The 26,677-nt window shown below is 45.8% G+C and overlaps 1 protein-coding gene across 6 annotated transcripts in view; it reads left to right on the top strand.

Moving 5' to 3' along the window:
- Vps26c (VPS26 endosomal protein sorting factor C) overlaps positions 1-26,677 on the top strand; it is a 47,532-nt gene that overhangs the window by 18,579 nt on the left and 2,276 nt on the right. For 3 of the 6 annotated variants that reach the window (XM_087212229.1, XM_087212204.1, XM_087212212.1), the window contains 5 exons: positions 6,631-6,711; positions 7,224-7,298; positions 8,547-8,697; positions 9,674-9,826; positions 22,180-22,418. In XM_087212229.1, coding sequence (XP_087068355.1) covers positions 6,631-6,711; positions 7,224-7,298; positions 8,547-8,697; positions 9,674-9,826; positions 22,180-22,403 — 684 coding nt within the window. In that variant the 3' untranslated portion in view covers positions 22,404-22,418. Of the gene's footprint in view, positions 1-6,630; positions 6,712-7,223; positions 7,299-8,546; positions 8,698-9,673; positions 9,827-11,025; positions 12,224-22,179; positions 22,419-26,677 lie in introns of those variants that run through there. The other 3 variants (XM_004842385.3, XM_021256263.2, XM_087212220.1) reach the window with 2 other exon arrangements.

Here is a 26,677-nt window from a genome sequence, read left to right as displayed (position 1 = left end):
TGTTCCCCAAAGTCAAAATGACCATGACAGGGAACCTTTTTAAATGGATTCAGGATATCAAGACAGTCACAACAGTACAACTAAAGATGCAGGGAAGGACTTCCACAACTGCTTCAGAAAGTGGCAAGAACAGTGGGATAAGTGTTTTTGATATGAGGGGGAGTGTTTTGAGGGCAATTAATGGCAATGTCTTTAACTGTAATAATTTATTTAAACACACACTGTATTTTGGGGGGTTTTTGTTTTGTTTTTTTGGCACTGGGGATAGAACTCGGGTCCTTGCGCTTGCGTAGCAGGTGGCGGAACCACTGAGCTAAATCCCCGGCCACACACTGTATTTTTGGATCACACTGTATACATGTCCGTCCATATCCATATATAATACCAGCCCTCACTGAGTTTGTCCAGTTGGGGAGACCAGTTTCAAAGCTCACTGGAGAATACAGTATATACCTACATAGACATGGATGTTTTGGCCCTTGTAGACAAGTGATAATTCTTATGGAAAGTGTTTCATCTCCCAGTAGTACCTTAAATGTGTAGGAACTTATTTCATGTGGACAGGTTGTTGAGAAGAATCAGCTGCTCTTAAGATTCACACATGTGCATCTATTCCTAGGGATGAAAATGATCTTGGGTGCAGTTCTGCAGCTGTTCCTGGGTGCTGGAAGGAGCAGCAGCCCCCGAAGCATGTGTGCTGTGCCGTGTGTGGGGAGCAGTGCTGGGATGGTGCCAGCCCTCATGCGCACTCTGCACGCCTCTCCAGCTCACCTGCAGCCCAGGCCCTGATGACTATTTCTTCAGATTGGCCTGCAGACTGCCATGTTCATCCTGTAGGCATTTGTGTTTAAACAGCCCCTGGGCTCACAGTCGGGTGAGGCCGCATCCACAGTTGGAAGCTGGCTTTGTTAAGCCCAGTGCCCAGCAAGACAGGGCCCTTCTGCTTCTGGCACCAGCAGGGCCCAGCCTGGTAAAATAACCCGGGCTGCAGAGGAGGCGACCAGGCGGTTCAGAGCCAGTGTGATGCCGCGTCCTGCCCATCTGCTCTCTGTGCTATGCACAGGGGCCATCTGGGCTTGGCAGTGAGGGAAGGGCTAGAGGACAAGTGGATAATGAGATGCCCTGGGCTGGCCGCTGTGGGAGCTGGCTCTTTGAGGTGGGGGCTGGGTTACACTGTTCTCTTTACTTTACTACATATTAAAGGTTTGGGGTTTGGGTTGGTGTTTGGTTTTTTTTTTCTGTTTGTTTGCTTTTTTCAGAGTCTATGTAATTTAAGCTGGCCTTGAACTCACTGTATAGCCCAGGCTGGCCTTGAACTCATGGTGATCCTCATGTCTCAGCCTCCCAAGTGCTGGGATTATAGGTGTGCACCACCATACCTTGAAGTTTTTTAAATGAAAAATTTGAAAAATACTTTCCTTCTTTATTCCTCCTTAAGGTTATAATATTAAGAGCTAGTTTTAGGAACTTTTGGAGGTCTAGGTCCTTTTGTTTTTTCTTTTTCTTTTTTTTTCTTTTCATTTTTGCATTACTGGGGATTGAATCCAGATCCCTGGCCCTTTTTTGTATTTTTTTTTCTGAAGCAAAACTTTTATTGGTACATGTTAGATATACAAAATAATAGCATTCAGTGTAGGGAATTTATCCCTGTACATGATATATCTTAATTCTTTTTTTCCGATTTCCCCCCCGCCATCCCTTCAACCCCTCTTCCCTTAATTACAAAAGCTTTGCTTCCATTTTTTCCACCTATTGTTTTTTTTTCTTGTCCCTTCCTTCCCTCATCATGTTTTTGTACTGGGGATTGAACTCAGAACCTTGCATTGGCAAGGCAGACACAGTGCCACTGAGCTACATCCCTGGTCCAGCCTTATCCTTTCCTCTTCGCTTGTTCCCCCTTCTCATTTGAACATTTCTTCCCATTTCCCAGTATCTTTTATGTTTTGGTCCTTATTTACACTCTAGTTTCTCACACCAGAGAAACAATGCAGTATTTAAACGTGTGTCAGATTTATTTCACTTAAGAGTATGGTGTCAAGGTACATCCATTTAGCTATAAATGTTTGAAGCTCATTCTTTATAGTAGAGTAGTATTCTATATGTAAAAAAAACCCACATCTTTATCCATTTGTCAGTTGATGGGCATTTGGGCTGTTTCCAAGATTTAGCTATTACAAACTGTGCTGGTATACACATGGGTGTGCATATATCACAGTGGTATGATTTATTTTGGGAAGATACCAAGAAGAGGTTTAGCTGGATTAAGTGGAACCTCTAGTTTTAGTTTTCTGAGGCATCTCCACACTGATTTCCAGTGGTTGCACCAGTCTACACTCCCACCAAGAATGGAGAAGGGTTTCTTTTTTCCCTTACAACCCCAGCAGCATTTGTTATTCACTGATTTCTTGACAGTAGCCATTCTTTCTGGAACGAGATGGAATCTCAGTATATTTGGGGGGGGGCTAGGAATCGAACTCGGGACCTTGCGCTTGTGAGGCAGGCAGTGGCACCATTGAGCTGCCTGGCAGGAATGTGTATTCTGATGTTGTGGGGTGGAACACTGTTGACATCTAACTAAATTCATTTGTTCAAAAGTTTGGTTCAGTTCTGATATTTCTTTGTTGATTTTTTTGTCTAGTTGATCTGTGACAGTGAGGAATTGAGGTCCCCTATTACAATTGTATTAGTGCTTATTTGATTTTTTGTGTCAGTTAATATTGGTTTTATATAGTTGGATGCACTGCTATTTGGTGCATATATATTTAGGATTGTTATCTCTTCCTCTTGGATTGTTCCCTTTGCAAGGCTGTAGTGACCTTCTTTGTCTCTCTTAATCAGTCTTGGCTTGAAATCCACTTTGTCTACAAAGAGAATAGCTACTCCTGCTTTTTTTTCTGGTTCCTGTCACATGGAGTATCGTTTCCCATTCTCTGTCAGTCTCTAAGTTTATTTTTGAGTTAAATATGTTTCTTATATGCAACATATTATTGGCTCTTGCTTCTTGATCCATTCTGCCAGTCTGTTTCTTTTGATTGGTGAATTGAGACCATTTACACTGATGGTTATAACTGATACGTATTGACTTATCCTTGTCATGTTATTTTCCTGTTGTTGCTTTCCTTTCTTCCCCCTCTTTAATTTTTTGCCTGGTAGATTCATTCTGTTGGGGTTCATGGAGTTGTAGTCTTCATTATCTCTTTATAGAATGTCCTTCAGAACACTTTGAGTTGCTGATTTGGTGGTCATGAATTTCTTCAGGTGTTATTTGTTATGGAATTATCTTATTCATCAGTTTCGAAATATAGTTTTGTGGGGTACATCAATTTGCGTTGGAGGTTGTTTTCTATTACAGCTTGAAATATTTCACTCCAAGCTCTCCTTGACTTGAGGGTTTGTGTTGAGATGTCTGGTGTGATTCTGATGGGCTTTCCTTTATAGGTGATTTGTTTCTTTTAACAGCTTTTAATATTCTGTTCTTTTGTTGGATTTCTTGAATCTTGACCATTATATTCCTTGGTGTACTTTTTTTTTTTTTTAATCATAGCTAATTGGAGTTCCATATGTCTCACTTATCTGTATGTCAAATTCTTTTTCCCTGTTTGGGAAGTTTTCTGCCATGACTTCTGTGAACAGGTTTTTTATGTCACTTGCCCTATCTCCTGCTTTTTCATTGACTCTGATCAATCTTATGGTATTCTTCTTCACATCATCTAGCAGGTGTTGGATTGATTTTTCATGGTCCCTTGATATTTTTAAGAAATCTTTCTTTTCATGGTCACTAACCACAATCCTGTCATCTGTATCTGATATTCTGTCCTCATATTCTCATTCTGCTGTGTATACTTTCAGTGGAATTTTTAATCTCCTGGATATGTGTTTGAATCTGTTTTATGAATTTTATTTCTTTTCTATGTTTAGTGTTCATGGTTTCCATCATTTTCCTAAGCTCCTGTATTTTTTTATCTGTATTTGCTCTACAGTCACTAAGCATGTCTTTCATTATGGTCACCATCTTTGTAGTTACCCAAGAAACTATTTCTGCTTTGTTTTTTTCTAGAGTCTCATTTGCTACTTCCACTGTTATCACTTCAGAGAGTCCAAGTGGGTGGCTTTCGATTGTTCTACCTCATTGCTTCCTGGGTTTGCCTCTGGTGAGCTGGATGGGATTGCATCTTTCTTAAGTGTGTTCTAATTTTTTTTTTTTTTTTTGGTACCGGGGATCGATCTCGGGTCCTTGCACTTGCACAGCAGGCAGTAAAACCACTGAGCCAATTCCCCGGCCCTATCTTTCTATCCCCTAGGGCTGGGGATTTAGCTCAGTGGTTTCGCTGCCTGCTGCACAAGCACGGGGACCCAAGTTCGATCCCCAGTACCAAAAAAAAAAAAATGTAATTCCTAGGTTGATGCTTATAAACTGCTATGGCAACTAGCTTTATTGCTAGTTTTTATAACCCTTAGGAAATGATTACTTTTCATCAATGTCTTCCTGGTATAGCTGGCTTTTGGGTTTTGAAAAGATTTTTTGGTTGAAAGATCCTATCCATTTTATTGAGGATGAGAAGTTGCTGCCTACTGGCCCACCCCTGGTTCTTTGGCACTTGCCTATAGCACCTATAGTATTGTTTATGACCCTTAAACAATCTCAGTCCTGGCGTACCTAAAAGCACAACCAATTAAAACAACTATGTCACTTTAACTAAAGTAGTACAATCAGCAACAATAGTAGCATCAAATACAGCCTAGAAAATGATGAACTGTGGTAACTATTAATTTGCCACCTTTAACCATATGAACTAGATATTTGATTATATAAAAAAATCTAAGGGCTGGGGATTTAGCTCAGTGGCACCGCGCCTGCCTCGCAAGTGCAAGGTCCTAAGTTCGATCCCCAATACAAAACAAAACAAAAAATATAAAACCAGAAAATTGTATACAGTAAATATTCCCTCAGTATGCTAATTTTACCCACAGGGGAGAAAATTTAAAAGAAGTTAGAGGGAAAAAATAGAGAACTAGAAGAAGAGGAAGAGATTAGAAGCAAGGCTGAAAAACAGGAAAATTATGCAGACTTTCGGAAACTAGTGAAGACAGGAGGGAAAGAGAGAAGGAAGAAATAAAAAGAACAGAACAACAAGAAAAAAATAAAAACTATTCACACTTATATAAAACAAGAATAATCAAAAAAAGAAAAGGAAAAAAAAGTCAACTTCAGGATTTGTCTCTGCTGTCACTGGTAGACAAAGTGGGCACATGGAACCCAGATCCATGTTGATTAATCCCAACAAGCCAGCTGTAGAGTTTTGATGAGGTACTGGATAATCCCAGCACTCATGCACCTTTGGTTCTGAAGTTCAGGCTGGTTTCTGGCTGTGAGACTGGAAATAATTTTGTTCAGTCTGCAACACCCCATGTGCCTCCTGCTGACTTAAAGTTGGTTCTGCCTCACCCTGATGGAGGCAGCCAGCAGCTGCTCTGAGTTCTCAGCTCTATTGACCCCTTTCTGAGATGGTAACCAGCCATTTGCCCTCTGCTTGGGGGACATCTGAACCCAAATAGCTCAACAGCCGCTGCAGTCCACTGCGTCCACTGCTCTGTTCCACTGAAACGTTTCTCTGTGGAGGCCTCTGTAATCACTGAGCATCTACAGATTTGAGTTGCCCTTCCCATGCAGTAAGTCAGGGCTCAGGCAGAAAGCACTGCTTGCTGCCTCCTTCTTTGTTGAAATCGCTCTCCTTGCTCTCCCCATGGACTTCAATTTATCGTTTCAGATCCTTCTTAGGTCCTGGGGACCCACTTCCCTCCTTTTCGTCCTCACTTTGCTATATTCCATCATGTGGACATCAAATCTCAGAGAGGCTGTTTCTCTGCTGTTCACCACTCCACCGTCTTCCCGGAAGTCCCCCTTTTTTGTATTTTGAAACAAGGTCTTGCTAAATTGCCTGGGCAACTTGAACTTGGGATCTTCCTGCCCCAGCCTCCCATGGTGCTGTGATTACAGGCCTGTGCCACTACACCTGGCTCTGTGACTTTGCTTTGGTAAATTTGATGCTCCTGAGGATAGGGTATGACTGTGAACCTGGCCCTGGGGCCTCATGCTCAGCAGGGGAGTGAGGGTAGGCACTGGCTCTGGGGGTCTCTGACAACCCCATGCTCAGTGCCTCCCACACATAGTACATTGGATTCTCACTGCAGCTTCGTATTGATGGCTCTGCTTACAGGCAGGAAAGTGGAAACTCAGAGAAGTTGTGTCACTTGGCTGGGATCACAAAGGAAGCAGATTTGTGACTGAACCAGCTGCTCCTGCCTGCACTCCTTCTTCTCCCAGCCTGATCTTTCCCATGCTGTAGGCCAGACCGGGTGTCAGTGTCCTCTGTGACCCAACCTCAGCATGCCTTCGAGGACAGGCCCTGGGGAATAAGCCCAGGGTGTTGTTTCTGGCGGGTGCTCTATGTTTTCGCAGAAGCGCCTCTGTTCGCAGTATTAACTCTCCTGTTATATGTGTTAATTTCACATCACATATTCCTTGAACACAGTTGCCCTAAACCATGGACACCAACTTGCCCCTTGGAATGTCATTTCCAGATGCATACGGAGCCCACTAATATGCCACTTTCTTCACTTTCCCTCCAGTACACGCTGCGCTGTGACATGAGGCGGTCGCTGTTGGCCAAGGACTTGACGAAGACCTGCGAGTTCATTGTCCACTCCGCTGTAAGCTTCTCCCAGCTCCCACTTCTCCTTGGGGTCTGAGATGGCCCCATTGTCCAGCAAGTAAGGTGGCTGCATCCCTCTCGGCTGCTGCTAGGGGAGTGGGTGCCCGGTCGGGACAGCAGCAGGAGGGTGGGGACATGGTGCAGCATCCTAGGCAAGTCACCCAGCCTGTGTGCCCCGTCCTTGAGTGTGAAGGGGGACACCTGCTTGTGTATTGCAGCCCACAGGGCGTGCTGCAGTGTTAGCTCTTACTCTAGGACAGAGGCTTACAGCAGATGCCTCTAATTTGTAAATTCCAAGCCCATTATGACCCTTGCAGATAGGGAAACTGAGGCCCGGGGGTGGAGAGAGGTGACAGCACAGCATTGTCTTCTGGCCGAGCTGTGTTGGGTTGGGACCCAGACCTCCTGCCCCTGACACCCAGCACCCCAGCTCCTTGCACTGCAGGAGGAGCTGCCCCACCACCCCTCTGGTGGCACTCGGCCTGCTGACTGCCTTACCTCCCGTTCTAGCCGCAGAAAGGGAAGCTGACCCCGAGTCCGGTGGACTTCACCATCACACCGGAGACCCTACAGAATGTCAAGGAGGTAACCACAAGAAATATGGCTCCTAGAAAATTTTAAATTACATATGTGGCTGTTGCACATTGTAAGTTACATAAGTGGCTTTAAGTCACATCTGTGGCTGTATCGTTTCTGCTGGACGGAGCGGGCTCTGCCCTGTGATTGAGGAACAGCGACCCTTGGGCTTTCCCACAAGACTGCGGCCACCACCGCGGCCAGCTTCCTGGTCTCCAGGGAAAAGGCTCAAAGCCTTTTCCTCAGGCCTTGGGAAAACTGCTCCTTGATGTTGCCTTGAAATAAATTATCTTGGCTTTTCAAAATTGCACAATTGGAAATATTTTTGATTGTCTTTTCTAAAACCTCCTTTTTTTCCCTTTTTCCCCTGTGACTGGTTATCCTTAAATGCCCGTGCCAGCTTTCTGAGACTTTTTAGCTGACTGCCTGGTGTGAGGAGCCATCTAGAGCCAGGTCTGGGCATGTGGATGACTTTCTGGTCCTGCTGTACAGGCTGTGACATTAGGAGCCGTACGACCAGCTGTGATCAAAATATATGGTGAATGGTTAAATTTTTAAAAACGTGTTACAGTAAAAGCCACATTGCCATGCATCCCCTTCAAAATACTCCCCTAGTTTCAGCCTCACCGCATCATTCTTGCCACGTTCTGAAGCAGCTCGGGAGTCCTCTTCCCTGAGTGTGGCAAAGCTGCTGCAAGTGCCATCCAACAGAGAGGCAGCTCGTAAAAACGTGACGCTGTGTCCTCAGCCATCTTAGTCACCGGGTCTGGCACCGTGTGACTTCCGGCTCTCCCCAGAGTCAGAGTGACCACGAAAGGTAACATCTTGAGTCCATTCAGGACATGGAGGCAGCCAGGACAGCGCAAGTAAAGACACCCGGGAAAGAGGGCTCCAGAGCTGCTGCAGGAAGCGGCCAGGACGGTGGGAGCAGTGTGTGTGAAGCGAGGAGGGTATATTTTGAGGAGATTCAGGGGAACGTGTATTTTACTGTAATAAATTTTTAAAACTTAAAACATTCGCCATGCTTTTCTGTCACATCTCCTATGTTTAGTTTAGCAGTTCAGCCTCCTAGTGTCCAAGCTGCAAGAGGGTGCAGTCACTGTCGTCCCACTGTTCCCGTTCTGTAGAACAGGGTCCCAGCACATTGTGTCACAGTTACCCATCTGTTCTCAGTTTTTAGTGTCTGCCCCAAAGTATTACCGAGTAATTTCACCCCTGTCCTTCTGCTCCTGACATACGTGTTTTCCCTTGCTTTAGAGAGCGTTGCTGCCCAAATTCCTCATTAGAGGCCACCTCAGCTCCACCAACTGCGTGATCACACAGCCGCTGACGGGCGAGCTGGTGGTGGAGCACTCGGATGCCGCCATCCGGAGCATCGAACTGCAGCTGGTCCGCGTGGAGACGTGTGGTGAGGCCCTGCCCTCTGCCTGTCACCTGGGTGTGGTCAGCGGTTAAAACCATTGTGGGTGAGCTGAGTGTGATGGTGCACACCTGTAATCCCAGCACTCGGGGAGGCTGGGGGAGGAGGACTGCAAGTTTGAGTCCAGCCTGAGAAATTTAGCAAGGACCTGTCTCCAAAAGAAAGAAATTTAAAAAGGCTGAGGATATTGCTCAGTGCAGAGGCCATGGGTTCATGTCCCAGTACTGGGGGGAAAAAAAAAGATGTGAATGGATGCAAGTGAGGCCACGTCTCTGCTGCAATAAAAGTCTGTGTCTTGGGTTTGTTTTCTGTTGCTGTAACAAGTTACCTGAGACTGGGAAATTTCTGAAGAATAGAGGCTTATTTGGCTCACGGTTCTGAAGGTTGCAAGTCCAAGAGTGGATCTGGCAAGGGCCTTCCTGCTGTGTCATCTTGTGGCAGGGCACATCACCCAGGGAGACAGTGCAGGCGTGCCACCGAGAGCTCGATCGATTGATTGATTGATTGATTGATTGATTGGCTTTTCTGAGACAGGGTCTCACTATGGAGTTCAGGCTGGTCTTGAACTCACTGTGTAGCCCAGGCTGGCCTTGAACTTGAGGTGGTCCTCCTGCCTCGGCCTCCTGAGTGCTGGGATTACAGGCGGGCACCACCAGGCCTGGAGAGAACTCAGTTTTATAGCATGGCCACTCCCTTTGAGATCTCATTCAGCCACATCCACCAGTTGCCCCCTAAAGCCTCCGCCTCCAGATCCCACTGATGTGTTCATTTGGGGACTGAGTTTCCAACAGAGGACTAAACCTCAGTGCAGTTTGCTGGGGTCCAGTGAGCGGGGAATGTTGGCCACTGTCTGGGGCCCTGTGGGGTGCACTGGAGGAGGCAGTGGGTCCCCCAGAGCCGGAAGGTGCATTGCTCCCTGTGCTGGTCCCGACCCTATGACTATGACGGCTCCTCCCCTCCCCAGGGTGCGCGGAAGGCTACGCCCGAGACGCCACAGAGATTCAGAACATTCAGATCGCCGACGGCGACGTGTGCCGGGGCCTCTCAGTCCCCATACACATGGTCTTCCCCAGGCTGTTCACCTGCCCCACGCTGGAGACCACCAACTTCAAAGTGGGTGAGTGGCACGGGGCCCTAGCCGGCGCCTGTCTGCCGTCCCAGCCGGCTCTCGGGGACGGCGCTGCGTGTGAGCTTCTGCCTCTGTGGAGCTTGTGCTTTCACACGGTCAGGTCACCAGGTCACCGTGTCGCCGAGCGAGGGTCGGGCAGGCAGAGGGTGGCGTGGATGCGGCCTGGTCCCAGTGCAGCTTGCAAGACCTGAGCGAGTGCCGAACGCCCGGAAGGCGCTGACAGCCCCCGGCCCCCGGCGTCGGTGGTCTCTGCCGGGAGCTGGATCGGTAGAGACTGAGCGCAGGGCCCATGGTGACCCATGAGTCGTCTTCTCTCCTGCTTTTGGCGCAGGCGCCCCCACGTCAGCGTCGTGGTTCAGTCAGCTTTTCATTGCTGTGACCAAACACCAGAGAAGCAGCTTAGAGGAGGAAACTCAGTGGACCCTTGACTTACGAACTCAGTTCGTTCCCAAGGGCTGCCTGTAACTCAGGTTGGGCAGTGAGGGCTCAGGCTCCTCCACAGCCTTCACAGTCTCTCTCCTGCACACAGGCGGAGCTCAGTGTCCTTAGAGAGAGCCCGGCCCAGGATTTCAGTGAACCCCTCACAGGAGAGGATGCTGTCATGTTCTTTCTAGAGCTCTTTAAATCTGTATCTGAGACCGTCTGGAAGCACAAGCCACCAGCATTTGGTTTGTAGCTCAAGACTTTATTCGTAAGTTAAAACTAAAATGCTGGTTGTAACCAAAGTTGTTCATGTGTCAGGCTGGTTGTAACTTGAGGGTCCACTGTGTGTATTTGGCTCCAGAGGTTTCAGTCCATGGTCAGCTGGTTCCAAGGCAGAAAGGCAAGGGAGGAAAGCTGCTTGCTCACGGCAGCCAGGACGCAGAGAGAGCCAGAGAGAGAGGGTGGGCTGGGGACAGCTCACCCCTCCAAGGGCTGCCCCTGTGACTGCCCCTCCCGGCCTGGTCAGCTGTGGGCTCCGGATGACGCCACCCGTGAGTTAGGCTCCCTGGCGCGCCCCGTGCCTCGCCTCCGAGCACAGGCAGCAGGCGACGGCTGGACAGCCTGGACAGCCAGCAGGCTGCTCAGCCGGAACTGGGAGGCGACACCGTGTGAAGCCTCGCCCTGAGCCTGGGTGCACCCAGTGAGTGTGGCTTCGGGTCCCGCCGCTCCGTGAGTGTGCATGAGCCCTGTCTCCTTGTCCACAGAATTCGAGGCCAACGTCGTCGTGCTGCTCCATGCGGATCACCTCATCACCGAGAACTTCCCGCTGAGGCTGTGCCGCACGTAGCCTGGGCACAGGGAAGGGGGCCGGGGGGGGGGGGTGGCAGGCGGCTCTCCCACGCCAGGGAGCCGAGGCTGGCAGCGCACACTTTTTCACGCTTGTTCTGTATCAGAAGTGAGTCTGACCTCCTCCTTTCCCTCGAGGCTTCTGCGTCCTGCAGGCTCCGCCACCCAGACCTTTCCTGAGGGGGCAGTGGGTTCCTAGTGCTGGTTTTGAGAGCACAGAAGACATCCCTGCTGGCTCCTGAGTTCCCAGCGAACCAGATCTGTCTGCAGTTCCAGCCTTGCTTTACAGGAACATCCTGGGGACAGAAGGGAGCCACCCTCTGGATGCCAGTGCACGAAGCCTGGCATTCAGGCAAGGCTCCATGGCCAGTCACACACGAAGGGCCTGCTGGTCACTTGTGAGGGCACAGATGCTCCCTGGGGAGGCGAGTCAGGTGCACCCACTGGACATGTGGAGCCTTTGTCCTCTCTTGTGTGGCTCCTATGACGTTTTTCACAGTAACTTCAAATATTTTAGGGGCTTGGACAAAAAGCATTCTGTGCTTTCCCAGGTCGGAGGGAGTCAGCCCCGTGGCCGAGCTGCATGTCTGTAGTCTCCCGAGCCAGCGTGCGGTGCGCCCTCTCTCCTGGCTGTGCAGAATGGCAGGAGCCTCTGCCCAGGGCGGGTGGAGAGGGTGCAGCACCCCTGGCTTGATGAACATGGGCGCCCCGGCCACCCGAGGGATGGTGCTCCCCGCCCATGTCCCCCAGCCTAGCACTGTGGCCCCGTGTGCAGCCCACAGTGACTCGCCAAGAGAGCCACACTGCCTGCCGGGCGCCCAGCCTGTCTTCCGTAGGCGCTGCTCCTGCGGGCTGGCTCAGACCGAGGCCTCCGCTGCCTCGGTGAGATTGAGCCAAGCCATTGGGAAGCTGGTTCCCTAGAATTCGCTTCTGCCTTGTAAATCTTGTGCGGTCACGTGACAGCAGGAATTCCATGTCCTTGACGTGTTTGAACAGAGAGGCCATGCTTTCTGGGAAATTTGTAAGCAAGAAGTCATTTTTCATGAAATAAAAAATTTTAATGAAAAAAAATTTTTTAATGAATACAATAAAAGCTAAGTGGCAATTTTGAGAAAAGCCTTGGGATATATATATATTGTATACTCTCTTTGGTAAACAGATAAAGACGGTGAGTCCCCTTCTTCGGAGATAATTATCCCCGAGGCACCAGCCCGGCTGCCTTTATGGTTTCACTTAGCCCTGAGCAGCCAGGGAAAGGCCTCAAGCTGTTCGTCTCTTTCACTTCTTCACCGGACGCGTCTCCATCATCCATTATTAAGCAAAATTTAGTCGTTTGGCTGTCTTGGACAGCGGCTGCTTGGGCTGGCTGGAGTTGGGGCGTTCGCTGGCCCAGCCTCTGGAATCGTCAGGTTCTCCACTTAACCCAGGAGGAAAGAAAGCTATGAATGGTGAACCCAAAAAGGGTTGTTCTGGAATTGCTTGTTAGGGCAAGTCCACATTTTCTGTGACTGCTGGAGCAGAAATGGGGCCTGGCTCCAATTCTCAGCCTCTCAGCTACATTGTGAGTTCAAAATAAAGGTAAAGCCACACACCAGAAATAATACAGTGAAGACAGCCCAACCCCAGGGCCTGTGTGCTGGCCTCAGCAGCCCTGCCAGCCTAGCCAGCACGAGAAACTGTCCCGTCCATTTTTGGTGTCACCATAAGTCAGTGTCTGAGTCTGAATTGCCCTTTAAGAAGCTAGGGACCAGAGAACCTCCACTTGCCACCCAGAGCTGAATAGATACCATGACTCCAAATGGAAGGGGATACAGGAAAGGCTTCCTTCAGATTCAGGACTGCAAAATTCTTAGCTTCCCTGGGGACCTGGTAAGCAGAGTACAGGGGTTAGGTACTACAGGGTATATAGCAATTAGTGCCTCATTAATTGTACAGAGGTCTTGAACAGACCTGTCCTAACAATATGAGTGTTACATGGGACTGGCAAGGTCTAATGAGCCCATGTCTCAGAAATGTCTTCAGTGTAGGTTGGATGCCTCTCAGTCTTAGGTTTGAGGGGGGACTATCTCCTCCAGGGAAGTCTACTTCAGGTTTGAGTTGTGTTGTTTTGTTTTGTTTTTGAAAGAAGTCTTTATTTTTGGAATCCCATCTTACCTCCACTTGTGAATTCACTAGCTAGTGAGACCCTAAGAAGATCTGCTTTGTTGTGTTTTTTTTGAGCTGTGATTTTAATGGGCTCTACATTCACAGCGTATGCTGGTGTGTTAATATCCCAAACTAATATCTGTACCTGGGCCCTTATTTCCTCAGGAATTTGCTGAATTCTGCAAGATTATTAAGGAGAGCTAACAGATGGTTCACCTGCTTGGACCCCACAGAAACCTGTATCTGATCTCCCTTGAGAAAGATGGAAGCACCTAATTTCCTAAGGACATCTTCCTGACAAAGACATAGGATGTTCAGGGACATATGGGAAGGAGTGGATAATGGTAGTAGATCCAATCTCATAACTCAGGGGGAAGTGAAATTTCTTACCTTAGGCTGTCCATCAGTACCCACTACCCTACAGTTAGCATCAGACCGGGCCAAGCAATAGCTTGGGTCAGGACAGTAGGCAACTCCTGTGTCTGGGAAGAATTCTGTTTTCCTGCCTGCCATGTCAAGAGTTCCCCAGGCTCCACTGGTACAATGTTTACAGCTTCTGATCGTTGTGGGGTCTGGAGGAGCATCGGCTTCCTCACCCCAGGTGTCACCTCTCCTCCTAGGAGAGTCCATCCATCACAGGTTTGGAACCGTCCCTGTAAGTTGGTTTCAGTTATGACTTTCATTTCTCCAGTGACCCTCCTTTCAATGATATGCACACTGATTTCTACCTAATCCTGGCCAAGTAAGTTTGAAGGGCCTTTTGAGTCACCCTGAGGTGGTAGTTGAACCACATCACCTGAAAGCTGAAATCTTTTTCTCTGATCTCTTTTCTTTGCCTCTTCGGCCTGGTCCCAGTTATTATAGAGCTCAAAGACCTCCTCTGCCAAAGACAACAGTGGAGTTTGGGGTCCTGCCTCGAGTGTTTATAACTTTCCCCTAATATGTGAAGCAGACTGCATTAGGAGATGCATGCCCGTTAGGGCCCTCCTCTCTGCCAGCCACAGGCCACTGTTAGTATACTTCAGAACACTTCTGACCAGTGCTTTGAAAATACAGCAGAATTCTCTTTTTTGTGTTCTTTGTTCCTGTCATAACTGACAGGCTTAACCTGACACCTTCTCATTCCTTCTGAAATACTAGTCACAGAAAGCTCCATTCTCCCCTTATGGATGGGATTTTGAGGGTGCCATTTGGGGTCTGTATAGGAGACTGCATTTTCCCCAGGTCTCTGAACATCGTGGTCTGGAGTATGAGCGGCCATCCTCCCCACTCCTTCAGCAGCCTTTTAAAGAATATGTCTTTCTCATCAGGAGTGCAGCAATGAATTAATACTAAATGTGTCCCTCCAAATGAGAACAAAAGTTGCAGTCAATGACCTTGTCCCTAGACTCGCAAACTTTTCTTTACACTGAGCCATGTCTGTTACCGAGAGGGGAACATGCACTCTGATAACACTTCCATCCCCACCCGATGCCTCCCGTCACGGGAACAGATTCCCCTGCGTGAAGCGGGTGCCACTTTGTTTCCCGATCTCTCTCAGGGCCGTTGGGGATGGGATTGCTGGGGCAGAAGCTGGTGGGGATGAAGGCGAAGGGGCCTCTGCCTTGGGTGAGGGAGAAAACATAAGTGTGTTAGTTACGTTTCTCTCGTTGCTGAGACAAAATACCTGACACCCAAAGTTAAAGGGGGAAAGGTTTATTTGGCTTACAGTTCATAGAGGTTTCAGTCCACAATCGGCTGGTTCCAAGGCAGAGTGGCAGAGGGACAACGGTTCATGATGATGGAAGCAGCAAAAGCAACAAGAGACCTTAACAGCGTCTTTCTGCCCCTTTTATTCAGACTACGGGGATTAGGCCGGTGCCAAACCAAGTACTCACTCCTGTTTAGTAATCATGCCCTTAATCCCAGCATCACACAGTCCAGATTCAGCTACCTTCGAAAAAGACTGCATGAGGTTTTGTGGGACATCTAGACACAAGCCACAGCAATAAGGGAAAGAGGAAAAAACATAATATGGTGGAAAAAATTCTATCAGCTGGTTCAAGAGACAGGCAGGGTAGCCCAGCGACAGGCCCTGTTGGGCACCATACTGGCTTTGGGGGTGCGGACACCTGCTGATGATGTGCTCATGGAAGCAGGGTCCATGAGGATGGCTCTGTCAGGCGCTGTGGGCCTTGGAAACAGCAGCCGCACGGGCATAACAAGAATTCCCACATCTAGGGTCCTGGTATAAATTCATAACGTAGGTGTAAAGGATGCCTCCCCGCTTCCCTTTTACAGAAGAGATCTAGCTGAAGAATGGTATTAGAATTCAAAGACCCGGTCTTTGGCCAGTATTCTTGGTTTCCCAATTTGTTCTGGGGCCAGGGTGTGTAACAAACCATCAGCCTCGTTTTCCTTAAACCATCCCCCTTAAATTTGCCCCAGTCAGCTGAAAGGCAGCACAGTGGTGAGACCTTCGGAATACTCTGTGACTCCCATGTTTGGTGAGACCTTCACCTAACAGAGAAACCTGGAACCCCCTTTTGGCTACACTGTGGGACAGAGAGCAACAGCAACCAGAAGCCACAATCAAGCGCCTTTCCTGTAATACACCTGCAGTACCTCTAGGGAAAATAACAGCAGCGAACAGAATCACAAGAAAGACAGTCACAACAGATGAGATTACAGTAATCAATACAACAAAAATATCAGGACCATATTTTCCCAGACAACTACACAACCCAAAGTAACTCACAAACCACTCGCAGAAATACAAGAACAATACACTGGAGACAGTAGTGAAAATCAAAAGGAAGTCTGAGAAACTCAGCACCCCCACACCCACCCCATCTAGAAAATCTGTTTCCAGTAGGCAAAGACCTCCCAGAACCAGCAGAGCAGTGAAGCCTGGTGTCTTGAAGCATATGCAGCAGACCTGGGCACAGAACCGCTGCCTGGAGAACTAACGAGGAGCAACGTGCCCAGCCCTCGGACTCCGGGTGCTCAAGCCGGGTCTGCCCAGCCCAGCACACCCCATGTGGGTGTCTGCCTAGAACCACAAACACAGTTCATGGTCGCAGGCCACCCTCTCTGCCATGTCTTAACACGGGATCAGGGCTGGGGGCCTCAGCCCACCCTTCTGTGGGTGTCCAGTGTGTTTTCAAACAACAAAATCCCAAGTCAGAATCAGAAATGTGAGAATCTTTTTACTCAGAGAAGAACGGTAATGCAGATCTTATGGCCTCGTCTTTCTACTGTGAGCAGAAACAAAAGGATACAAAATATGAGTCGGAGTTAAACAACCTGTGGCCAGTGAATCCTGCTGAGACAACCAGACAGCAGAAAATAAGTCTGAAATCGGGCTCTGTGCCATCATAAGCCCGCAGGCTCTCATGTGCCTTTTTCCTAACTGGGACTATAAAACAATAGATGAAACAATGAAAAAATTAATTAGATGGTGCAAAAGGATCAAAAGTGATAGAGAAATAAGGTATTTCCTTGATAAAGAGCACCTAAAGAAATTCATGACCACCAAACCAGCACTCCAAAAATTTCCCAAGGATTTTTGAGAATCCTCAGAAGAGAAAATGAAACTATGACAATGACAAGACAAATGAAAACAAAACAAAACAATGACAGAAGAACAAATAGAATGAATACACCAGGTAGGGTGAGGAGTTAGGTCGAGAGGGAAAAAGGGGAGTCAGCAACAGTGACAGGAGTAAGTCATTACCTATCAGTAGTAATTCTCAGTGTGAGTGGTCTCCATTCCCCAGGGACAAGACACAAACTGGCAGAATGGACCAAGAAACAAAATTCAGTGGAATGCTATATACAAGACACACATTTCACCTAAAAATAAGCTCAGAATAAAAATCAAAGGATGGAAATCAATACTTCATGCAATGGGATCCTGAAGAACAGCAGGAGTAGCATCCTATAAAGAGGTACAGAAGGTCACCACATATGGGTTAAGAGAACGATCCAATGGGAAGAGATAACAATTATTAATATACATGCACCAAACAGTGGCACACCCAACTTCATAAAACAAATATTACTAGGTATAAAAGATCAAATAAATGTAGTTATAGCTGGGGACCTCAATACCCCACTAGATACCCCATTCAATACCCCACAAATAGATCAACTAGACAAAAAAGTCAACAAATAGACTGTTGAACAAAACCTTTAAACAAATGGACTTAATAGATAGCTACAGTGTTCCTACCCAACAATAACAGAATATACATTCTCAGCAGCCCATGGAAATTTTTCCAAAGTAGACCACATACTAGCCAATAAAGGAAGGTTAAGTAAATGCAAAAGAGCTGAAATTTTATCATGCATATTATCAGATCATAGTACAATGGAGCTAAAAATCAATGGCAAAAGAAAACAATTTATGCAAATGTATGGAAACTAATCCACTTTTAAATAATCAATGAGTTATAGAAGAAATCAAGGGACAAATAAGACAGTTTCTAGAACTAAACAATAATCTCAGTACAATGTATCAAAACTTACAGGACACAATGAAAGCAGTCTTGAGAGGGAAGTTTATACCCATGAATGCCCAGATCACAAAAACAGAGCCAGCCCAAATAAATGATAAAGATCACAGCAGAAATCAATGAAATTGAGACCAAAAAAATCAGTGAATCAAAGAATTGGTTCTTTGAAAGAATAAAGAGACAAACCTCTAGCCAATCTAACTAAAAAGGAAAGAAAAGACCCAATCAAAACAATTAGAAATGAAAAAACCCAGTTATGGTGATGCACACCTGTAACCCCAGCACTGTGGAGGCTGAGGCCAGGAAGATCACTGAGAATTCAAGGCCAGCCTGGGCTACACAGTGAGTTCAAGATCAGCCTGAACTGCAAAATGAGACCCTCTCTGAAAAAAAAAAGCGGGATAACAATGGAAACCGCCAAAATCAAGATTATTAACAATTACTTCACAAATCTGTAAGCCAATAAATTAGAAAATTTAGAAGAAATAGATTCCTACATATATGAATTACCAAAACTGAACTACGAAGATTTAAAAACTGAGTAACTCAGTAACAGACAATGAAATCAAAGCAGTAATTTTTTTTAAAGCCTATCAACTAAGAAAAGCCCAGGTCCAACTTCAAGGAAGACCTAACACCAATACTCCTCAAGCTCTTTAATGAAATCAAGAGGGAAGGAGCACTGAGTCATTTCTAGTAGCTAGAATTACCTTGATTCCAAAATCAAACAAGGATAAAACCAAAAAAGGGGAAATACACCAATCTCTTTAATGAGTATAAATGCAAAAATCCTCAAAAAATGTAGTCAGATTCTTGCAAAGGAATTAGATTTAATACAGGACATATAATTTATGGGACTGTTTTATGATATTTACCCCAAAAGTCAAATACCCATGAGTGCAAGAGATTAGCCACACTCCAGAGGCCCAAAGAATCCAGCCAAGGGCCTTGATTCCACAGTGTCCCACACAAGTCCAGCTAAAGGCTTACAGTTCAAGTCAGTGTCCTCCCTGAATCCAGCCAGTGGCCTAGAGCTCACATCAATGTCTCATGCTTGACCATATTGAGGATCTGCACCTGAGAGCCCCAAAGGCCAGCGGTGGAAGCAGGAAAACCTGTGCCAGTGGGGTGAAGGATTTGTGCCCCCAGGCTGAGGGATCTGCACTGAAGCCAGGAAGTGATGCTTACGGTGAAGACCAGAGCTCCCCTGACAAGAACTGCAGCTATTCTCAGTGACAGCAAGGCCCCGAGCTCCTTCTCTTGATGAGAACAGCCAAGTTCACATCATTAAAACCAGCCTCAATAAGCTTCTCCTAGAAAGTCAACAACAACCAATCTTCCCCTCCAGTTCTCTTTTTATACTGTTAGTGACAATGCTCAGGTGGATCTTCCACTCCCAGACCACGCTGACTCAGTTCAGCTGGGTGACACAAGTTGATCATTAGTCAATCCACCACAACAAGATAGAGTCTAGATCAATTTCTTTCTTTCTTTCTTTTTTTTTGGTACAGGGGATCAAATAGATCAATTTCTTTAAAGAACATAGGTGCAAAAATCCTCCACAACAAGATATTACCAAAACAGAATACAACAAATTATCAAAAAGATCATACATCATGACCAAGTAGGCTTCATCCTAGGGAGGCAAGGATGGTTCAACATACACAAATCAATAAATGTAATATACTACATAAACAGAAGCAAGGAGAAAAGTCACATAATAATGCAGGAAAAGCCTTTGACAAAACCCAATATCCTTCCTTTCATGATAAAACACCATGAAGAAAATAGGTACAGAAGGACCTTACCTCAATCTGACAAAAGCCATTTGCGACAAACCTACTGCCAACCCCACATTAAATGGAGAAAAACTTTCCCTCTAAAGTCAAGAATAAGACAAAGATACCCACCATCACCACTCCTGTTCAACAAAGTCCTCGAGACATTAAGTAGGGCAATTAGGCAACAAAAATAAAAGGAATGTGTATAGGAAAAGAAGTCAAATTATTATTTGCATATAACATATTCCTCTACATAGAAGACCCAAAAAATCCACTAAACAAGAGCTGGGGATTTAGCTCAGTGGTTTTGTCACCTGCTGCACGAGTGTTAAGGACTCAAGTTCAATCCTCGGTACCAAAAAAAAAAAAAAAAAATCCACTAAACAACTGCTAGAATTGATAACCAAATTCAGTAATGTGTCAGGATGCAAAATCAGCACACAAAAATCAATGTTCCTTTACACCAATATTGAACCTATTAAGAAATCAGAATAAAAACCATTCACAATAGCACCGAGAGAAATTACATACTCAGAATTTATCCTAACTAAGAAAGTGAAAGACCTCTACAACAAAAACTCAGTTCTCAGAAAAGGGAAATTAAAGAGGACATCAGAAAATGGAATGATATCCCTTGTTTCTGGGTAGGCAGAACCAATATAGTCAAAATGGCCATATTTCCAACATGGATAAACAGATTTAACACATTCCCAATCAAAATACCAACAGCATTCTTCACAGAACAGGAGGAAACCTAAAATTCATATGGAAGCTGAAGAGACCCAGGATAGCAAACACAATCCTGGGTAGCAAGTCTAAAGCAAGAGGCATCACAGTCCTGGACTTGAAGTTATATTACAAAGCTACTGTGATAAAAACAGCATGGTAGTGGCGGAAACAGCCATGTGGATCAGTGGAACAGAAGAGAGGATGCAGAAACAACTTTATGTACATTGAGCTATGTGATCTTTGACAAAAACATACACTGGAGGAAAGAGCCTCTTTAATAAATGGTGCTGGGAAACTGGCTGTCCACATGTGGAAGACTGAATCTAGACCCCTGTCTCTCACCACACACCTAACCTAAACCAAAATAGACAAAACGATAAAGTTAAAACAGAAAAACATAACCTCCTGGAAGATAAAATAGGAAAAACCCTTAAAGTCATAAGTGTAGACAAGGACTTTCTGAGCAGAACCCCAGTTGTACAGGAAATAATACCAAAAATCAACAAATGGGAGCACATCAAATTAAACACCTTCTGCACAGCAAAGAAAATAACCAGCAGAATGAAAAAAGCAACCTACAGAATGGGGAAAAAATTGTCAGCCTTCAGACAGAAGAGTAATACCTAGAATATATACAGAACTCAAAATTCTAAAGCCCCTAAAATAAGCTAACCCCAAAATAAAAGACCCAGTCGAAACATCAGCAAGTGAAATGAATAGACACTTCACAGAAGATGTACAAATGGCCAATAAACATGTGAAGAAATGTTCAACATCACTGGCCATTAGAGAAATTAAAATAAAAAACAACACCTGTATCGCATCTTACACCAGAAAGGATGGTCATCATCAAGAAATCAAATTAAAACAAATCCTGGTGAGGCTGCAGGGAAGAAAGTCCTTCTACATTGTTGGTGGGAGGGTAAACTAGTACAGCTACTATGAGAATCAGTATGGAGAGTCTTAACAAACAAGAAATTCCATTCAACCCAAAAGTTAATTTTTGAGATTGCTTCCATGATTAATATCTTTCTTTTGCAAAAGCACAATAGACATTATTAGAAATTACACTTTCTGGTCCGGGGATTTAGCTCAGTGGTTTCACTGCCTGCTGCGCCAGCACCAGGACCCGAGTTCGATCTCTGGTACCAAAAAAAGAAAGAAATTACACTAAGCCTAAACATACGCAGACCTTTGTTAACAGACTAATATTTATATCCACACAGTCTGTAATTACAGATAATGAAAGATGCAGATTTTTAAGATCCTCTTTAGGAATTCCTGCCTCCACCCACGTAGGAGTAACTGGTCCCAGACTTGCTTTCTTATCACACGCAAGTAGAAAGTTAGATGAGAGAGCTGAACCTCCTGAGCTGAGCAAAGGGAAACAAAGCCAGGCCTTCTGCCGGAGGCTCCTTGAGTTGAGAGTCAGAGCAGTTGCTCGGCTGCACGGAGGCGTCTGGAGTCTGTGAGTCAGAGTATCGGAGAGAAGAAATCTACATAGAAAAAGAGCTCCAGAAATCTGAAAAGGGTCTCCTGGGACCTGTTGCTTAAAGCTCAGCTGTGTATGCGCAGGGTGAACCTGCAACTGGGAAGGAGATGCCAGGGGTCTGTAGGCTGAGTCATCCCCAGAGCAGACGCAGGGCTTAGAGACACTGAATTCCATCCTTATGAACCAGTTCCGTTCCGGGAGAACGTTCGTAAGTTGGATTTGTTCATTAGTCTGACAAAGTGAGACTTATACACCTTTGACACAAATACACAATGCACAGCATAAAAAAAGCTTCACGTTCCATGATCTTGTCCTTGTGCTTTAGAATTGTGCCAGTGGTTGAAGGATTAATGTTACAACAGCAAGCAATGTCTACGATCTTTTCACCTTGCTCCAATCTCTCAATTATTTTCACTTTTGCTTCCACAGTTACTGCTCTGCGCCTCCCAGCGCTCCCTTCCAGGTCACCACTGCTCTGCCTCTCGCTCCCGGACATCCGGGCTCTGAGTGACGCTGTGCACTGTGCGCTACCGCACTGTGCAGTGAGCATGCAGCGGCCCAGGGGGGACAATGTCCAGCAGACACGGGAGCTACTTCTGCGATTTGTTCTCACTTACGAATGTTCATCATGTAAGATCCATTCATCTCTGTAAAAGTTCGTAACTCAAATGTCCCTAAGATCGCACTGACCCCCTAAGGTTCTCAGTAAAGATTCCAGGAGAGACACACACCTGCACTATAGGGCTGATGTAGCCCCAGGGTGAAGGCTTCTCTCTGCCCATCCTCCACACAGTTTGAAAATCATTCTTTTTTTTTTTTTTTGGTACCAGGGATCGAACTTGGGACCTTGTGCTTGCGAAGCAGGTGGTGGAACCACTGAGCTAAATCCCCAGGCTTGAAAATCATTCTTAAAAGGCCCAAGCTGATCTGCAAACCATCCAGCTGTCAGCCGAGACGCAGTTAGCGTTCCTTAAGGGATCCACAGAAATGCAAACACTGGTAGCAGAATGTACAATATCTAGCATCTAATCAGAATTACTATACACTTCAAGAATCAGGAGAATGTGAATTATCACAACAGAAACCCAACAGATCAGGAAACAGGCGCAAGGATTTCAGCCCAGGGAGTGGCCAGACACTGCTCCCGTTGCCTGCGGTTCATTCCTGTGTCCACGCTGCAGACATCTGCTGTGTCTCATTCTGGCACCCTGCTTCCTGTCAGGGCTCAGTGGCTGCTGTTTGTTTCCCAGCTCCGGGCCTTGCATGGAGCAGGTGGTCGACAAATGTTTGCTGCAAGAGCAGAATGAGGAACAGGGCCCGGAGAAACCCGCTGAGGTCACCGACCTGTGATCAGGACAGCTGGATCAGCCTCTTAAAAACAGATGAGGTGGAAACCTAAATTAGCTCAACCCATGTTTAGTTGGCGATTGCCTGCAAGTCACCAGGCCACCCTGTGGCAAACAGAAAGAGAAACCTTTCTTCATCCCCAAGATGTCACAATAACCCCACCTCAGACAGCGGCACAGGGCCTGGCCCATATGATTCACAGGCGGCCCTTACGATTTCCTCACAGCGTGAAAGCCAGAGGCAGGGACAAATGGAGCACTTGCATCCACAGATAGTTGCTGCTGACTTGCCACAAGGCCCGCCTTGTGAGGAGGATTCTCTGCCCAGTTTCTACAACTGTAATCCTAGCCCTTGGGAGTCTGAGGCAGGAGAACTGCTGTGAGTTCAAGGCCAGCCTGGGCTGCTGAGTAAATTCTTCTTTTATTTTTTAATTAAGGACACAGGGTCTCTATATAGTTTAGGCTGGCCTTGAACTCACTATGCAGCCCAGGCTGGCCTCAAACTGTGGCAATCCTCCTGCCTCAGCCTCCCAAGTGCTGAGATTAGAGTGTGCACCACCACGCCCAGCTTACTGAGTAAATTCAAGACCACCATGAACTACATAGTGAGACTCTGTCTCAAAAAACAAAACACCAAAAGACAGGGTCTCACTGGGGATTTAGCTCCATGGTTCCATCACCTGCCTCACAAGAGCAAGGTCCTGAGTTCAATCCCTGGTACCAGAAAGAAAAAGAAAAGAAATTAAACACACTTCTAAATAATCCATGGACCAAAAGTAGGTATATGAGAATTTAGAAAATATTCTGAACGGAATGAAGGAGAAAACAAGATATCAAAATGTGTTTGTAGGGCCGGGGATTTAGCTCAGTGGTTTCGCCACCTGCTGCGCAAGCTCAAGGACCCGAGTTCGATCCCCGATACCAAAAAAAAAAAAATGTGTTTGTGATGAAGCTAAGGCATTCTTTAAATGGAAGTTTATAATTTTATATGTACAGAATATGAAAGACATGAAGTTTAAAACCAATTATCCAAGAAGCTAGAAAAAAGAAGAGCAATAAATAATAGGAAAAGTTAAAGTCAAAGATTTGTCCCTTGAAAAGATTAGCAGAACTGATAAACTGGAAGGAAGAAAAGCGAGAGAATACAAATGATGAGTGGTAGAGGAAGAAATCTGTCCAGATCTTACAGATAAGAAAATGTTTAAATTACTTCTTTTCAAGTTCAACAATCTAAACGGACTGAAGTAATTTCTTGAAAGACAGGAATTACTATAACTGACCCAAAAAGAAATAGAAAATTGGAATAATCCTATACTTCTTAATAAATTCGTTATTAAAAACTTTCCCACAGAAAAAATCCAAACTTTGAAATATTTAATGAAGAAAAAATAGCATTACACAAACTTGTTCAGAAAACAGAGGTGATGGGAACACTGTGGAACTCCTTTCGTAAGGCCCTAAAAAACAATGCTAGTGCCGGGGATTTAGCTCAGTGGTTCCTACGCCTGCCTCACAAGCACAAGTTCCCGAGTTTGATCCCCGGTACCAAAAAAGAAAAACAGTGCTACCTCTTGGCAAAGACATCCCAACAAAGAGAATTACAAACTGATACCTTTATAAAAGTAGATACAAACATCTTCCATGGAATGTGATCACGTGTAATGCAGCAATACCTAACTTTGTACATCATCAACAAACGGGACTTAATAGAGTCGCACATTGGAAAGTCAGTCATGGGGTTGGGGCTGTAGCTCAGTGCTATAGCGATTACCAGGCATGAATGAGACCCTGGGTTTGATCCCCAGCACTGTGAAAAATAAATAAATAAATAAATTTAAAAAATGGCAGCCGGGTGGTGGTGCATGCCTGTAACCCCAGCACTCAGGGCTGATGGAGGAGGATCGGTGTGAGTTAGGGGCCAGCCTGAAGTACATAGCAAGACCCTGTCTCATTACATCTAAATGCCAATTAATTAATTAACCAATTTTTTAAAAAGGCAATCAGTGTGATGAATCACACGGACAGGATAAAAGAGAAAAATAATATAATCATTAAAAAACAAAAAATTCAGCACCTATCAATTATCTTTCAGGCTCTAGAGCTGGGGTGGATGGCATAGTCCCAGGACTTGGGAGGCTGAGGCAGGGGGATTGCTTGAGCCCAGGAGTATGAGGCCAGCCTGGGCATCATAGTGAACTCTACCTCAAAATAAACAAAACCCTCTACAAATTAGAAATATGAAAGAATCTCTCCTAGTTGGATAAAGGGCAGCTATAGAAAATCTACAGGTAACATATTTGACAATGACAAACTAAATGTTTTCTCCCTAAAATTGAGAACCAGACAAGAACGTCTTAGGCTGGAGAGGCTAGTCAATGCATTAAGTCAGTCAAGTGAAGACAAACACTGGAAAGAAAATAGTAAAAGTTTCTTTGTTTGCCAATACAATTGTCTTCACAGAAGGTTCTAAGGTATTTTTATAAATAGAATAAGAAATATTTATCAACCTTACAGGATACAGGCTCACAAAAATTATATTTCTAAGTGGTAGCTTGGAAAATGAAGTTCAAAACTAGCATTTCCAGTAGTTGCAAAGTACTTACGTTTCAAATACTTAGGAATACATGTACTTAATGACGGATGTGAAAGACCAGTTAGAAAGTTGTAATTCACTGATGAAAGCAATTTAAAGTCAAGTTGTAGCAGTTGGAAGATCAACATGGCTAAGGTGTTTGTTCTTCCAAAATTGAAGTATAGATTCCACACAATCCCAGAACCCCCAGTAGGTTTTATGTAGAAAATGATATCTCCTTCTAAATGTGTATTTGAGTCATTTGGAGAAAGAAGGAAATGCTAATGGTGGACTGTATTAGTTTGGAAGCGTTGCTGTAACAAAATGCCCCACCCAGGCAGCTTAAACAGAAATGGATTCCTCCCAGCTCCCGAGCCTGGGAGCCTGAGCAAAAGGTGCAGGCGGGGTTGGCTTCTCCTGCTTCCCCGGGCTGGTGGATGGCAGCCTTCTTCTCCCCGTGTCCTTATGTGGACTTTTCTTTTGTGCTCGTGTCTTTCCTCTTGTTACGGCTCACATCTAGAACTTCAAAGCCTCGTGTGTCCAGAGGCAGGGCTTTGGGAAGTGAAAGGGTCATGGGGGCACCATACTCATCCGTGGGTTCATCTACAGCTTGGGCCCTGTTTGGAGGAGATATATTCCTGGGGGCCTGGCCTGGAAGGGCTCATCTCCCTCCCCAGTTCCTCCTTTTGCTTTCTGCTTCCTATTCACCGTGCTGCGAGCAGCTCTCCTCTGCCAGACACTTCCACTGGGCTTTTCTGCCTTGGAGCTGGCCAACCATGGAATAAACCTACTGAAACTGTGAGCCAAACTAAAGCTGTGCTGCTTTAAGGGGTGGGCGTTGGGTTTGTGTCTCCATGACAGAAAGTTATTAAGACCCGCCCCCCAGAAGGACACCAGTCATACTGATTGGAGGCCCACCCTTGTGTCCTCACTGAACCTTAATTAACTCCTAAATAAAGGCCTTAATGCCAAATACCAGCACATCGGTGGAATGGTCCTGACCTACGAA

Source organism: Heterocephalus glaber, unplaced genomic scaffold (assembly GCF_053883595.1).
Source record: "Heterocephalus glaber isolate CG9 unplaced genomic scaffold, H.glaber_assembly_v1.0 deba00000122, whole genome shotgun sequence".
In the NCBI taxonomy this organism is placed as follows: domain Eukaryota; kingdom Metazoa; phylum Chordata; class Mammalia; order Rodentia; family Bathyergidae; genus Heterocephalus; species Heterocephalus glaber.
This window is presented reverse-complemented; position numbering and strand designations above follow the sequence as displayed.